Source organism: Megalops cyprinoides, chromosome 23 (assembly GCF_013368585.1).
Source record: "Megalops cyprinoides isolate fMegCyp1 chromosome 23, fMegCyp1.pri, whole genome shotgun sequence".
Taxonomy (NCBI): Eukaryota; Metazoa; Chordata; class Actinopteri; order Elopiformes; family Megalopidae; genus Megalops; species Megalops cyprinoides.
Window position 1 is genome coordinate 19,573,884 of NC_050605.1, and position 17,265 is coordinate 19,591,148.

General features: G+C 44.6%; 1 protein-coding gene across 2 annotated transcripts in view; it reads right to left on the minus strand.

Moving 5' to 3' along the window:
* LOC118770495 (carbohydrate sulfotransferase 11-like) overlaps window positions 1-15,134 on the minus strand; it is a 65,585-nt gene extending 50,451 nt beyond the window's left edge. The window contains exon 1 of one of the 2 annotated variants that reach the window (XM_036518212.1): window positions 14,960-15,134. In XM_036518212.1, coding sequence (XP_036374105.1) covers window positions 14,960-15,062 — 103 coding nt within the window. In that variant the 5' untranslated portion in view covers window positions 15,063-15,134. Of the gene's footprint in view, window positions 1-14,944 lie in introns of both variants that reach the window. The other variant, XM_036518211.1, reaches the window with a different exon arrangement.
* Between the last annotated feature and the right edge of the window lie 2,131 nt (window positions 15,135-17,265).

Sequence of the window (17,265 nt, forward strand, 5' to 3'; positions counted from 1 at the left end):
TGATCGCCATGTGACTGCGATCAGACAGGGGGAGAAAAGCACATGATTTATCTGCATTAACTCTGTGGGAATCTCATTTCAGCCACTTACTCGAACATGCCCTCCAGCTTCCTGACAAGGTGGGGGGGTTGGGGTGGGGAGAGAGAGACAGAGAGAGAGAACCGGGGGGAAGAGATACAGAGATGATCCAACTATGACACGTCACACACAACACCCCTGCGTGTTTCGATACACACGCTGACAGGTGCAACCCGGACTATAGCCTCCAGGTATTTATTTATTTGGGGAACCGAAAGGTAATGAACTAAAAAGCTCAGAAACGCGGCGTCAGCTCCTGATACTGCCAGCTCACTCTCCTTTAACTGTCACTCCATGAGGACTTGTCAGCTCAGTGCTGTCTGACACCGCCTGCAAGAGGAGATTTTCCAGCCGGCCAGCTCTCTCGCGCAGCGGGGTCACACCGCACAACGTTCTGCTCTCTCTCTCCTCCGACGTAAACACTTCTTGCCCCCCCAGAGAGGGACGGCAGCGGTTTCCGCGGGGAGTATCGCCCGCCGTTCCCTAATTGGCTCGGTACGGCCGCGATGCTAATCTACTCAAAGGCTTCTCTAACCTGGTTACATCCCCTGCAACGGGCCGCTCTGTGGTTCTCTCAGTAATCAGGGGGACTCCCTCGCTATCAGCAGCCAGCCAGCAAGCACACAGAACGGTTTAATCTGCTCTGCATGAGACAGACAGGCAGTAGGACTCAAAGCACAGAGTGACTCACATCATAAATATATACAGCATATTTCGCACAAGAAAACTCCAGCAGTGTAGCATGGTGGTAAGGAGCAGGACTCGTAAACGAAAGGTTACTGGTTCAATTCCCTGCTGGGGCACTGCTGTTGTACCCTTGGGCAAGGTACTTCACCCACAATTGCCTCAGTAAATGTCCAGCAGTATAAATGGGTAACATGTAAAAAAAAATGTAACCTGGATAAGGGCGTCTGCTAAATGCCAATAATATAATGTAATAAAGAAGACAAATGACAGGATAATACTTAATATCCATTGCTCCCTGCATTTTCACCTTGCCACTTTGAACTGGGTTCATGTTATACATTTATTTGCATTCATCTCTTGTTATGGCCCACTAAACTCCCTCTAATTTCACCAGTTAAACTTTGCGAAAACCTATGCGGGTGTGTATCTATCAGAGCACCAGGTAATTAGTAGGCTTGCTTAGGCTAATGAATCACTGAGGAGATGCTCGGCTTTGGCCTGCAGAGGTGTCTCTCTCTTTCATTTCTGAAGGGCCCCTGAGGCCTAGACAAATCAATGAGGTTCTTATGACCCAGTGAAGCCAGGACCATCAGACGGTTCTCCATTACACTACACACAGTCTTGATTATATGGATATTAGCAGAAATTGTTCAGAGACAGGGAACAGGCAGAGTCTAAATGACATTAGAGGACATTATTGTGAGAGTTAAACTGCAGTCTACAAACACATCATAGTACAGATGTGGCATGTACACAAATATACCATGTCTATACTATGATGTGTTTGTAGACTACACAACTGTTTCAAAACAGATCAGTCTGACTGAATAAGTCACAATTAGTCATTTAGCTCATGGAATACCTGACTGCACACAGCTTTTTATGGGTCTGGAGTTTAAGCTCTCTGAGAGTGTGAGGTCGTAAAAACATCAACACAAAACTCTGGCGAGAGCTTGCATATGTCCCAAGGGAACTGGCTACTAAATTTCATAAGGAGAAAGGTAATATTGCCCTGAGGGAGAATTCAGCTAAGCAGGCAGTCCTTTCAGTATCATAAACTGAATGAAATTAACCTTCAGATGGTCTTTTCAGACCAAAACTGCTCAGGGTAAGTCAAAGGCACATTAAGAAAACATTAAGTAAAATGTGTAACAAAGTTCAAATATTACCAGGAAAGAAAATATCATTTCACATATTTTAAATAATACAGTACATCTCAGCAGCAATCTCACACAACATACAACAGTTCCAAGGTCACATCAGTAACACCTGATTTTAACAGGGCCGTGGTTCTGATACGATTTGTAGGGCAAAATTAACCCAATCAGAGCAAAAATACAGTATAAAGCTACATTTGTACACTGTCAATATCTCACTATGAACATTACTAGAAAAAATAGGAATTTATTTGTAAAGTTTCCTGATTATGATAAATGCATTCAATTTTACAGCTAAGCCCCGATGGACACCCATTGCTCAACATACAAATATCTCTGGATGTAACCTTTCAGTGATATCGCAGACACAGAGGATTCTGGGATTTTCAGAAACAGAGTTGTCTCGGACATAACCATTTTAGCATCACATTAGGCTATGAAAGTTACTTCATTGTCTCTGCATGACCTTATTATCTATTTCATGCATTTACAAACATTTTAAATCAACTACAAACTGCTGCAGAGAGTATGATTATGAGGACTTGTAAGGCTGAGATACTGCAGAACAGGATGAACGAGAATGATTTACAGTTCAGCATTGTCAGAGTGCATCTGAAGGTCATCCAGGGATTATAGAGCATGATGCTGAGGTCACTGCCCCTACACTAGACAGAGGAGCTGCTCTGGTGGTAACAATCAGTGCCAGAACAGCTGGTCCAGTAGCAGCAGCAGCACAGTGTCCGACTCCGTTTCAGCGTCAGATGAGTTTACTGAGGCGCACTGAAGCGATGCACTGTGAGGCAAATATGCCATGCTTTACATCCGATGGGACAGGGGATATAAAACCGGGCTTGTCCTGTTTGATGTACATTCCCCCCCGTTTCGCACGGTCGGTGCAGCGACAGACAGAATGAGGGCCTATTAACAGCCTGCTCTATCGTCGCACAACGCCCCCGCAGGTCCCCCGCGTGTGACAGCAGTCCGAAAAAGACACCTGCCAATCACACACTCGCAGTGGAAGTTCTGACATTCACCCAGAAATGGAAGTTAAACATTTAAAGCCGAGCGCACCGCTCCAAGCGCCCTGGCCGGCGGCCATGTCCTGAGTCGCAGCTAAACTCTCCTGCCATAGACTCTCAGAGACGCCACACTGACTTATTGGTCAGTGGTCAGTTCATTAAGCAGCATATACAATAAAACATGAGCCAGACTAACAGCAGCAGCAAAAAAAAAAAAAAAAAAAAAAAAAAAAAAAATGGGATTTTACACTGGAACAGTCACATGGACATAAGCTCACTAAAGTGAGGCATAAAAAGCCCTGATTCAGCATTTTCAGGTCTATCTCCAATGCCCGCTGCCGAGTTAATACATTCAGCTACAAAACTAATCAGTGGGGAGAAATGAGACGGCCGGCCTAGACCGCTCACTGAAGCCCCAGAAAACTGTCGACTCCCGCACTCCGACGCTTCACCGTAACCAGCCCAATAAACATGTTGGAACCGGGAGTTTTTCTGCACTGCACCGTTTTTTTCCCCTCCCTGAAAACCTGTAGTGTTGAGTTATGCCTTTTGGATTTACAGTCTGTGTTCCTCACACTTCGCCGCAGACTCATTGCCGATACACAGCCCCCTCTGAAAACAGTTGCTCTGTCCTCACCCAGACACTTCAACAACCCTGGGGAAGAGCTGAGGGGGCAGGAAGGTGGAGCAGAGGGTTCAGCAGGGTGGAGTAGTGAATTAGCATCAGCCTATCTGCAGACAAGTGACAGAGGCTTCTTTGTTATGCAGCACATAAGACACCTACAATAGATGCGCAATGCATACACATCATACCAGCTATCATTTGATTTGTATGCAAGGCCACACAGCTCTTAACAACTAGCTTTTTGAATATATCACTCTCCTTTGAGAATGACCTCTCAGAGCGTTGCCTATTACCGCAGATTCAATCATCTGTGAGAGCTTCAATTCTTCTGCATGGTTTGAGTAATCAAATAATTATCTCATAAATCTAAACAGAGACATCCCGTTTTTTTAACATCCACAGATAACAGTGGTAAAGAGGAAATCTGCTATAACACTTTTGCCATCCCCAAGCATCTGGTTTCACACCAGCTATGGAGCTGAAGCAATGAGGCAGTGCCAGAGATCTTCCTTCCAAAGCTTCCTAGCCAGAGCTCAGTCATCAGGCAGCCACCTTCGCCCATGCCCATTCTCCAGGCAGCCGCCACGCTGCAAAGCCACGTGGCAGGAATCCAAGGCTCTCTCTTTCACCGAGTTTGGCCAACAGGCCTGAAAGGGAGGCCAGGACACAGACAGAGAACCAAAGCCCGCCTGCAGAGTGACACCGGGGTTACATACACTCTCTCTGAGTGACGTGGCTCGCCCAGACGACGAGTGACCCCGGTGACACGCAAAAAACACGGAACCGTCTCTATGCCAGACGCTGCATATTCGTGTCACATTCCGGAAGGCCGCAGACAAAGGTTCCGTCTGTCCCAGTGCTAACTCAATAAAGCCTATTCTGTTGCTGTTGCATCATATTGCTAATAGAATTGTCTTGTCTCAAAGACATCTGCATATTTTAAATATGTGAACCACATCTATGCCTCAAAAAAAAAAAAAAATCTGACATATAACTCACGTTTTATACAAACGCAATATCACAAAAAAATCTTGCTTTCAGAGGTTAGATTGTATAGTAGAGAGAATTCACTCTTAAATGTCTAATGCTCTTAAATTGTACTCTTTAAAGCATATCAAACGTGATCAGTCATAAATCCACATTTCTGGACAACAGCAGTGTTGAAAGATATCCAACACAGACAAAGAGGGTTATTTGTCTTCATTATTGGATGGGTATTCGTGGAGACAGAAAGATGCACAAAGAAACCAGACCTTGGGTGTCAAATTCACCTGAGGCTGCCTGTTAAGAGAGGCGAGGAGTAATTATCAATTCAATACTACCTCTCTACTGTACATCTGTCACTCATTCCTGTCAGCAGCCCTGCCCAATCACTGAATGCCATGCCACTTACCCTGATATCTCCTGACCCTGTGTAAGATGAAACCAGAGTGAGGCTCTCTCTTCCCTGTTTGTAACCCATCTTACATTCCTCGCACATGCTCAGCAACACAGAAGCCCTCAGAACCAATGAAGTCTCTCTTGCTGAAGGTGTTCTGACATCACTCATTCGGGCAGTCACAAACATCCATCCCCCAGTCTGCAGGAACACGACCCAGTCTCATCTTTACCATTCAACACCAGGTGCTTCCCGCCTGGATGCTAATAAGCCAGCCAAGCTCCATTCAGCTCACTGATTCCACTGTTAATTCATTTGCCCCCCCCCCCCCCCCCCCCCCCCCCCCCCCCACCACCACCCCACACACACACACACACACACACACACACACACACACACACACACACACACACTCACTCCTGTAGCTGATGAGTGAATCCCTACATGACTTTTGGTTTTTAATCTACAAACGTGTTGCCAACCACTGACTGACAAGCTGTCAACCATTAACTTGAGGGTCTGGTCCTGTCTGTATTTCTGTCTGTCTGCCTGCCTACCTGTCTGTCTGCCTGTCTGTCTGTCTATCATGCATTCACAAAGACTCAGACACCCTCAGGGTTTCCAAGACTGACAACAGTCTCTGCAGTTGTTTTTTTCCATAATAAAACCAAAAAGAAGAACAGTCATTCAACTGCAAAGTATTTTTTTAGCTTTAGAGAGCTGTGTGTGTTTAGCTGTATGTGAATATGTGTGCGTACATGCGTGTGTGTCTGTATGTGCGTGCACATTTTACACAAATGTGGAAAATGTAAAATCTACGAGACATTAGCATGGTATGTGTTCCTTGGATCACAGGTTCTCAGGTTCATCCTGTCTTTTTTCTTGTCACATTCTGTACGGTGAAAAAAATTATTTAAATTCTCTGGTGGCCATATATAATGAATTTATGTACTTTCTGCTAACTGTATCTTACTGTGTTTCACAACTGTCACTTACAATTTAGTTACTAGAGACAGCTTTCAGGTTTTTTTTTTTTCACTTCACACACAGTGCCTCAGGTAACTCCAGTCCATGAGGGTTACAGAGACTGTGTGTTTTCAGTCTATCCCTGTACCAGCATTGCTTAATGTTTTCAACATTCCCTATCATAATTAAATTTCGGAATGTAAGGACCTTCTGCTGAACATGGCTGTGCTGACCACTTCCACTGCTTGATTTTGAGCTCAGGTTAACTACTTTCTTAAAGGGTCAGACTAACAGTAGCGTCCAAAACGGGACTTGAACCCACTCGAATTCAACACTGTCCTGTTAGCAAGCAAATATCAGGCAAGGATTACCTCGGGTTTGAAGCCAATCCATGAAGTAACAATTAACACCTCCTCCAATCCATCTATGCTGTTGCATAATTTCCATTACAGTCAAACAGTGATGTCACAGAAAGCCGTCTGGTGGAAGTATGACTCAACAAGTTCTGAGGGGAAACATGAGAAAAAGTTACCAAACAGTTTTTTTTTTTTTTTTTCGGATGAAATGTTTCCTGAGCAGATGGAGGAAAGCCAGAGCAGCAACAGCATTTATACTGAGTGCACCAGGTGTGCCGACCCAGACATCTGGCACACGTGCAATGTAAGGAATTTGATGTAGGGATCCAAGGACTGTGTTAGAATCTTATGAGAGCCAACAAAGTAAGCCAGGGATCGAAAGCCCAGACACATAACATCTGTGAACACGAGGCAAGGACTTGCATCTTGTACATAATAGATACACATGGTTTAAGTTCAACAGGAATGATCACAGCAATTTGTGATGATGCAGGAAGTCAGCAAACTTCCTTATCAACCCACAGTATCAGACCGCACAAACCCAACAAAGTGTGAACATCAAAGCGTCATGCCTCAGATGTCTCTCTGTTTGGTGCAATTCCACGGTGGTATGACTTCATATCACCAGTCCATAACAAATTTAAGGCACTTTACTGTATGAAAATTGAGATGAAAATGAAAAAGTTGGTGGCAAAAAAAATGCTTGAAATTCGCTGTTGACAGCTGAGGTCAAACCGCTTTGCACTTGATTGACTCACTTCCTTAGATAATGAGTGAAGTTATAAATCATTGCACACAGATGAGTGGTGGCTATAATTTTGTGGCTTTTCTCATAACTAACAGACCCTCTGCAGTGAAGGGTAGACTGAGGGTGAGTATCATTGCCACACAGGGTGAATTTCTATGGCAACAGAGCTGAGAGGCAGAGCGACAGAATGTGTCGATGCTACTTCCTGTTTGCGGCGCTCGAGGGCCAAAGTTCAGGAAGTTGCACGAACAGAAAAACAAACACAGCCTGTCGGACAACATGACGGAATCAGACGCATCTCTTCTGCGACGCAGTTTGCAGACTCAAATAAATCCTCAACGTTGAAAATGGATGAGACACACTTCGAAAAAGCCTCAACAAAAAAAAAAAAAAAGACCGCAGACATGACTCTGTCACTGTTATATTTCTAAATCTAGGTCCACACCCTGTCCTGTCCTGGGAATAAAACAATGAGACATGCACCAGACAGACTCATCTATCCCAAAGGAGTACACGTTTGGTTCAACACGCTGGATCTAAACATTTTCCTGGGGTACGAGAAGTTTTAAATAAACTTTCCACTGCTATGGCCACTCTCCCGGAGACAACAATCCTCACATCACAAAACCACTGCCTGCACATCCGATTTCAAACCAAGCACACTTAAAATACACAGTGGTATAAATTACAGCTGAGATGTGTACGTGCATTTCAGAAATATCCCACAGCGAACATCTCGACGCCTCAGAGAGATTCTGCTGATTGGAGTTCACCCACCAGGACCAGGGCGCTTCACCGTGAATCAAAGCCAGAATTGCGCTGATGACAGGATTCTCCGAGGCGCTGCAAAACACAGCCACCTCAAGGCTGGGGGATGTGTGGATGTGGTGAGAGAATAAAGGCTCCTCACCAGGGAACGTACAGCAGATTTATGCCAACGTGGACCTCCGCTGTCCCGCAGAAAGGCGCTCAGTTTGGAGTTAACCGGGCCGCAGATTCGCGGCCCGGTTAACACGGCAGCTGCTCCGCTCATGTGACCAAGGAAGGGATTGAGGTCGCCCCGCTGTAACAGCAGGGAGCATATTCCCAGGAGAAAGTAGGAATTAAGAGTCCAGAGCCCCGCTGCTCCGGGTCAGAGAGGAGAGCCCGTGCCAGCCACCCATTCTCCTGTGGTGACAGAGGCTGTGGAGAAAAGAAGTCACAGCCAAAAGAGCCCTCCACTTCACACAGCTTCCCAAAACTGAAGCTTGCACAACCACAGCTGAATTATGGTAAACAAGACTGTGTTTACACGTTCTGCACCAGATTGCGTCTCTACACCAGATACACTCAGCTCATATGGTTCTGGGGCAGGCTCATGGGTTGAGGCCACTGAGTAGACTACTACCCTGGCAGGGTAGGAACTGCCAGGCAAGAAAACTGTGGTGGTGCAGAAGACACCACTAGATACCATGGAAACCCTTTCAGACGCAACAGAGAGCGGGCGCTGGCCTATAATTCCCCTCCTGCATCCGGACTGATGGTGTACTTTGCCATTTATATGTTACCAGAAACACTCCCTGACTCAGCTTCCCACACTAATGCAGGGAGCCTAAAATTGCCACAAAAGAAGAAAAGAATCCAGCATCACTCTGATGTGCTCTGCCAAATGAGCGTAACCTGGGGTAGTGAGTATTCTCTTCAGCCTTCACACACACAAGCTCCTCTGCTCTGGTGTGGAGCTGCAGACAGGAGTGATGGATTAACAACAGTGACATGAAAGGCGAGAACCTATCGACCACAACCACTGTGTGTGTGCGTGTGTGTGTCTTTCTGTCTCTCACACTCTTGCTGCCACTCTCTTAGGCATACTGTTCTTCCTGTCTGAATTAGCCACACTCACCATGTCTTCGTATTAGCACACATGAATACAATTTTACCATGTTTGCATGTTTATAATTTTACAAATATCCCACCTTTATTAAGTGGCTAATAGTACATTCTCATTCTCCCTCCTCCTGTACATTCTCATTCTCCCCTTGGTATTGTCTAACTGACCGCAGCACACACAGACTGAAAACCCCTTTGTGACATCATCGCTACGAGCCAACCTAACACCTGCCCTGCTACACTGCTCCATGTGCTTCTTTATGACCCTCTTCCCTCTATGTACACATTTCATTTTTCAATGTCAAAGGCTCTGCTTGGCGGGCACTGCTCCGAGGCCCATAAATCACTGCCTGTGAACTGAAATACACTCTGTCAATTAAGGCAGCAGTCAATCACTCACAGCGACCAAGGTGACACCTGTTATTACCACAATGGTGTAGAGACGAAAATACCTGACCCCTCTATCATCACCCCTCCTGCTCTTCCATCAACACCTCATGTCAATGTCATTAAAGGGGTCAGCCTTCTCTCATCCCTGCTGATTGGCTCAGAGAGGCAGCTCATTGGGGCACCACAATCCATGCCAGGCTGCCACACAGTGCCCCTCCCCCTGCTCGGAGAGGGCCAGGCTGGAAAGACACAGGGGGCAGGACCAGCTCCAGTGGTGCCAGCTGTCGGTCACACCCCAGGCAGGCATATGAGAGATAACTTCCAGGAGGAGAAGCAGAAGGCCATCGGCACAGGCAGCTGCCCCAGAGACCGGTAATGACCTTCATTTTGCAGCCAAGACTCCGGACAAGCAGTGCTGGGCTAGAGATAACATTCTCAACAGCTTGCAGGCAGAGAAAATGAGGCAGAACCTCTCCCAAGACACGCACATATACACCTTGCCAAAGATGTTTGGCCCACTTCTACAATGCAACTGCGGGCTTGACGAGGTTTTTTTTTTGTTTGTTTTTATCCTTCCCAAGTGGATTCTCTTCAATCTATTTCTGCGCATTATTAAAACAATAATTTACTTTTCACAACACCTAAGCATGGTTGACATCTACACTGTCAAGCCTTCCTACATATTTTCTGTTCCTGTGTACTGAATGAGAAACCAGAACTGTGGCTATTTTTACGATAATTACAGAATCAATGTCCCCCTCACTACACTAAATAGGGCAACTCTCCACCTGAGAGGCACTTCAGAGCGCTGAGATCGCATAACAGGCAAGACAATGTTTGCCCACATAAGGCTGGTGTTACACACACAGGGAACCACCCTGCATTTTCTCACTGCCTTCAAAAGATGAAGGAGGTGATTCTGAGTCAGAGCACCTGTCTGACAATCAATGCAGTGTGCCTGGTGGAATTCACAGACCAAGGGCACATTCTGCCACAGAGACAGAATATTTCTTCACCAGGGCTTCGGTCACCATGGTGCCAGTTGTAAATAACTCCTAAATGTGGTTAACGTGCACAGCTCTAAACCAGTGCCAATAAACAGCCCCTGCACTCAAATCAAATCAATATTTACCACTAGATACGCCGCCTCTACATCCAATTTAAAACAGCACTTCTCCGCTCTGCAAATAAACCAAACAAAATGTGTCACGCTTGCAGACTCTGACCAGATGTGGCCGTGTGTCATTGCCATAGGTGCGTACCGCAGGGATATCACATGCTTCACTGGAGAGGGTGATATCTATAATTACGTATGACTGGCCTCCGAGGGGTAAGCCTCAGCCAGTTTGTTTATTTCACAGAAAGATCCCAGATTTGGTCATGCTGACCACCTGGATTGAGAGATGTTGCTGAAACGCGGATCGCTTTTCAGTAAATACAGATGTTATGATCCACAAAACACAGATACCTTTCAACTCTGTGAGGGACGGGCACTAAAGATGTTAAATAAACCACTATGGTTCCGCATTCACTGATGGATATAAAGCTGTACTGGCCGCCCAAATCAAAGTACACCCCTGACAATTCATACATGATAGCCCCAGAGGTCATAACGCATAGTTTGTGTGGTTTTGGGGTTGGTCTCAGGAATGAGCTGTAACAGAGTTCTACTAAGGTAGGGTAGGAAACATTAAGGGACTAATACAAACCACAGCAATTGGGAAATGAAGTAGAAAGGAGAAGCAGTTTTCAGTTTCCACGCTTGGCAAACATCAGACAAATCTGTTTCATCTGTTTTCTCATGCCCACTGCCTTTTACTATGATGATGTGACATCTCTCAATGCAGGCATTTTTCAGGCCTTTCCCTTGATCCGGCAGGGATTTAAAGCAATGACCCTGAGGTCCACAACCCAGTGAAAACCCATCCACACTGGCATATCCTCATGCAGCACGTTTGTTAGTTCACATACCCGAGACGCATTTACCACCCACGCATACTTCTGCTCATTTCACTGTTTGTGGGGGAGGAAGCATTTGATTGTCTGTCAATCAAATCACAGGGCATGCTGGGAGAGAAACAGGCCCTCACCGAGACTTTGCGAGTGGTCTGAAAGTTGCCCCACAGCAGCTGCCAGCCTGACTCTCCAGCGAGCTCCAGCAGTGTCAACAGATGGCCTTAAACCCAATTTAGGCAATTAGACCTCGCCGAGATGGCTGAGCATGCCTCCGGACAGCAGTAAAAACACAATCGGCACACAGAGGAGAGGTGCTGAGCACGGACTTTATTGCGCGACTGCTACTGAACCGTTACCTACATGCAGACGACGCCTCTGTCCTCCCCCTCTGATCTCAGGCCCCCAGAAGAAGACGAACATGGAGACAGAAATGAGAGAGAACATGAGGGATGCCTGCAAAGCTTTGAGAGGGGGGTGCGCTCACGTAGAATTAAAAAGGAACAGCTATTAGGATGAAGACACAGTCAACTGCAGACATTTGTACGTGGATATGACCTTGAGCGACCTTTTATGCTGCATCAAATGTGCAAATTTTCAAACAATCAAATAACATGAGTATTGTTTTTATTATTTCCCAAGACACACTGCTGGTGTCAGAGACATTTCCCGGCTACAACCTTGTCACACAGCTCTCCTCCTTGTTCCTCTAGAGGAAAAGGACAATGCAATCAGGCAAACAGGATGTCCTTTACACAAGCCCCCTGTAAACATCAAAAGAATCACAATGGGCTCTGACGTTGTAAAAACGTACTAACAATAAATGTAGTATATGGTACTTTATAAATTACGTTTTTTTTTGTGAAATTCTGTTGTTCATCACAAAGTTTTAGAAAAATTAAGACATAGAACAGAATTTTACAACATTGTCTGGAAATGCATGATGTAATCACAGCAAACAAGCGTGTATCAGTTACACCCTACATTTCTGGCTTTAACAAGCAGCAGTGAGGAATTTAGAGTTTCCCAAAGAAATTCCTCTCCAAGCTACCTCATTCTTTCTCAAGAGTCTACTGTACTGGCATCCATTTTTTCCCTCCCCTTTTTTGTTTAGTACTTTGAGAAATATAAAGGAAATATGCTATAAAAATCCATCCAACTTCTAAACAAGGTCACTGCATCACCTGACACCCTCTGTTGCACTGAGGTACATTGGGGGTATCTGGTAACCTGACTTCAATTTTCTGACCTCAATACTGCCCATCCAGGTCATGATTCCTGACTGAGAGAAAGACCCTGTGTATATGGCCATGTTCAGTCTTCCAACCAGAACAGCTTTCACATACAATAGTAACATCAACCATTTTAGACGGCTGTATCTGCTGTTCTTTTATTACAAGATGCAATGTTGTGAAAGCCACCTTCAAACTAACAAGAGTCTGTCACTCTGTCAAAAAGGACTCACAGTTACACACAGTGAACCACTTTTAACAGATAAGGCATTTGTACCAATTTGTACCAGCAGCTCAGAAGTGACAAGGCTACGCACTCCTTTGAAATGTGTCTTCCACTTTTTTCATTGTTCCTGTTTAAGGGTGGAGGTTGGGGGGGGGGGGGGGGGGGGGTGCAAGTAAACATAGCAATCTTACACTGTCACAGGAAAACAGCAAGATGAAAGTACACTATCCGCTCGGGGTCATGACCTCAGGGAGCCAGTAAAATAGGTGAGAGACTTCACTACAGTCGGCCGGACGGAATTCTCCCATTTCCCAGAATCCTCCACTCTCCCTGTGTGGATTGCTCCTGCATGTGAAGTTCCATCAGCCACCTGACTGAGGCACTGCCGTTCAGTTGGGTCCCGTCTTTTCTGAGCAGACGCGCTTCCCCTCAGAGTCCGCTGACCGAGCAAGAAACCCACGCAGACACCCTCCACTAGAAGCTCACATTGGTGGACCGTGCGCTAGAAGACATCAGATTTACTGTTTCAGGGCATGGGCCCATTACAGAAGTGCTGACTGGCCTCTCATATGCATAGTCAGGGCTGCTCCCCATACTGAGTCAATGAGACGCCCATGACAAAAGATTTGCCATTCAATAAGATCCTAATGGGGACACCCGCTGAAATGCTTCATCTGTTAAAGAGGTCTGCTGGAACGCCACCACAATCAGCGCAGTTCCTCTTTCCACCTGAAGAATGAAAATGTATCTGATTGGTGATTTTGATTCCTCTAAAACTGTCCTTTTAAATGACACATTGCGCTTATATTCTTTAAAGGCTCTCACACAGTTGGTTTTTACTCTTCTTTCTGCCTTTATGCTCATTACCCTCAGAGATTGGTTTTATTTACGATATAGTTCCTGTCTGCTGCATTCTGTGTAAGTCATGAAGTAATGTCAGGGATTTCCAAACTCCTCTAAACGTAGTTAGTTCTGTGGCAGAACAGCTTGCTTGGTATGTGACCCTAAAATTTCAGAGAAATTTCAGAAACCCCAAAAATTCAGAGAAAACAAAAAAAAAACTTCACTTTAAACTTTGTTGTGCATTTAGGAATTATTCTGATATTAAAAATAATATTCAATGATAAATCGAAAATGTACATTTCGTGCATGAATGCCAACGAGTAACAACCAAACAGTGAAACAGTTATATACTCAGATCGGAATAAAACCAGTCAAAATAGGATTTTCACCACATATCGATGCTTGTGATTTACTAAATCAACAGCGCAACTCCAGAAGGTTCAACCACTCAAGTGGTTTTCGGCCTCGACGATATTGGCTCAACCCGAGACTGCATTTAAATATGGCTGATATACGAAATGTCTTATATTTTCTGAAATACCCACGTATTAAAATTCATTCTTGATCTTCGCCTTGCCATTCATAGCGAAACCGAATGAGGATGAAAAAAAAAACTAAATAGGATTTCAAATATGTCACGCATATGGACAATGACAGGCGTGCCCCGTGACTGTTTTAAACGAAGTATTCTACTATGAAGCTCCGTCGATCTGAACTCTTTTGATGCGCTTGCTAATATTCAATCTTGCCCTGAGCGTTTATTAAACCGGTAATCGTCTAGCCCTCCGGGCTCCGCTCGAAAAGGTCTCATTGCGAGTTTTTAAACCACTACTGTAAAGTACATAAATCTTGGAAAAATCATGTTTGAACAGTCCGTGCTGTGAATCATAATATAGTTCTTCGATGCCAACCCCGTACAGTACGCCTACTGTGCTAACTTCCTCGACAAACATTCAGAGCCTGTCCGCAGCGATAGAGCGAAACAATGGTCATTCGTACGAGTGATGTGCTGTGTGTGATTTTAGGTGTTGCAACTGCAAATAAACATCTATACGAAAAGTTGACAGAAACGCGTAAACTGTTTTTTACGTTTTCGTTAATGTTTATGGTACTTTTCACCGGCTGAGCGAACAGTTCATCACAATCAGTCATGCAGTCATTCCCAAACGCTCTTGCCGTTAGGTTGAACGCTGTGAGTTCTGATGGCTTCGCTGCTCCACTGCAATACAGCTTACAGAGACAGATAATGTACTCAATATTTACGAAGCACATTCTTCTAAATCCATACTGTAGTCGTAGAGCCTATGTTCTATGTATGCGACAGGTTCCATGTCCGCGGGGACATAAATAATTACAAATGCGCATCATGAATCAATAAGCACGTTATGTCACAGGAGGCTGCGAGGCAAGATCCTACCTGGCTGGAACATACTTTGGAAATAAAAGATGACCAAAATAAAAGATCCCAAACAAGTGGCGAGTACCATCCGGCAGATTCTGCTCATCCTCATGAGTTCGAGTAGAGCCTGTTTCATGGCTAGCAGCAATGAAAATATTTAAGGTAGTGGATATTTTGGTGGAGGCTGAATTGTTCCGGGCAACGCTGAGTTGATGGTGCTGATGATGAGACTAGCGGAGTGCGAGGTACAATCAGCTCAGTGCTACCCCTGGAGTGTACTATTCCTGTCCGCATGCTCTACTGCGGGGGCAGGAAAACTCAGCCGTCCCCTCCAAACAAAGAGAATGAGCGCGCCCAGTCGTTCATTGAAAGCAATGAAGAATCGGACAAGTCGGCGGCTACACTCTTTTGAGAAAACAACTGTTTGGTTTCACAAGCAGATACTTTTCAACAGTAACCCTTAATTAGTCTGATATTTCTAGGGCAAATGCGCAGTGTTATCTAAACTGGTGAAACGTTTATGTTCCTCAGTGAAGTACAAGAAGTGTCAGTGTTCGTTATTTTCAATGAGCGTTTTCGCATTCTGCCCACACTCCTGGAATGATCAGGGAACGCGCACGGAGCGCTTGAATGGATGTATCTGATAGAGAAGATGCCGCACAGGTGTACAGCAGCGAATGTTCTCTAAAATGCAAAAAACTTTCTCGAAGTGAACTGAAGAGAGTTACAATGGCTCTTAGGTCGAATATGTTGATTGGAGGTGATGTAGTACTCGTCCACTGCAGCTCAAACATACGCGCTCACTCACTCACTCACACACACACACTCACACACACAGACACACGGGCGTCAGTTTGTTTTGAAAAGTGCCGGGGACAACGATGGGTTCGACGTGTTCAACTAACTAAAGGCTTTCAAAAAGTGGTGGGGACGAAATGGGCCATGACAAAAAGTGGTGGGGATATGTCCCCAGCGTAAATGACGCCTATGCACACACATACAATACTTGAAAATGGGCCTTCTGTCAGTATTGAGAACATCAAGTTCAGCCGCACTTGACCGCTGGCAATAGTACCTTATTACCCCATGATGTGATTCGTAATTTTACAGATTTTGTTTTTAGATCTTGGGTGGAACAGGACAAAAAATATGGTTAAGAAGAAGATGCACGATTAAAATGCATGTCCACCAGTAAACAGAACCAGTCAGTTTTGTTTTGAAAAGCATGTCCCTCTAGTTTACAAACGAGATCTCATTCCTCAATGAAGTGCTCAGCAGAAAGGCAACAGTGCCTTGTTTTTAAAAAACCTTCAATATTACAATGTGAGCTATTTTTCCTCATAAAAAGTTAAATGAAAAGTTAAATAAATCGCCGGACAGTCAAAAATAAGAAAAAGCAGGAAACAAAGATCACAACAGGAGATGATACACAAAGGAAACAGGATGATTTCAAATATCCCAAGTGAAATGCCTGTCAAAAACTCTGTTCTTCCTCCTGCCTGCCGAGAGCAGCATCTCTGCGGCTGCTCAGTTGCACGTGCTGTGGAAGGTCTATGATTCGGGAGGGTTCACCATACCACACTTTCTATCAGTTTCTGTGGTGTAAAGAACCATGCGGTACAAACAGGCACTCCCGGACGGGTATGACAAATCTTTCCACTTACGATACGTTCTCCAATCAATTTCTGTAAACCAAGAAGAAACACTCTAACCATATAGCAAGTGGTCTACGAAGCTTTAGTGTTCATATTCTGCACTTGCGAGAGAGGATGTTTCAGTGTTTCGTTTAATTTAAATGGCAATGTAACAATCTGAATATCCATCAGCTAGCTTCAAACGCGTCCTTTTACGATGCTACTGCGCCATCTCCTGGAAGGAGGGAAATAAAACTGAAGTTTGACTGGACTGAAATTATTACCGAATTCAGGTAGCGGTTGTCAGAATTAATGAAGAAAAGATATGATAGGCAATTAGAAGTATTCATGCATCTTTATCAAGGGGAAAGATATTGCAGCATTGAACCCGGAAAATTAAACTGACAAGTTGATATTTCTGGTGATACTTTGCCCTCTTATAATGAAAAAGTTTTCTGACAAAAGCTTATTGTGTCATGGTTTTGTTGATTGCATTATTTGAAATTTAATTTTCAAACTGATATTATATCCTGTAATGCCACCAAATAAATGGAAGCTCTGAAATAGATCCTGGCATGCTGTGTCTAAGAGGCATTCCCAAATAAATCCTTTCAAATGTTCAATAAATCATTGTTTAATGTTTATTGTTGCTTTTAAGAATAATCTTTTACATGTTTTGCTCTGAATACTGCTTCAGTTAAGTGT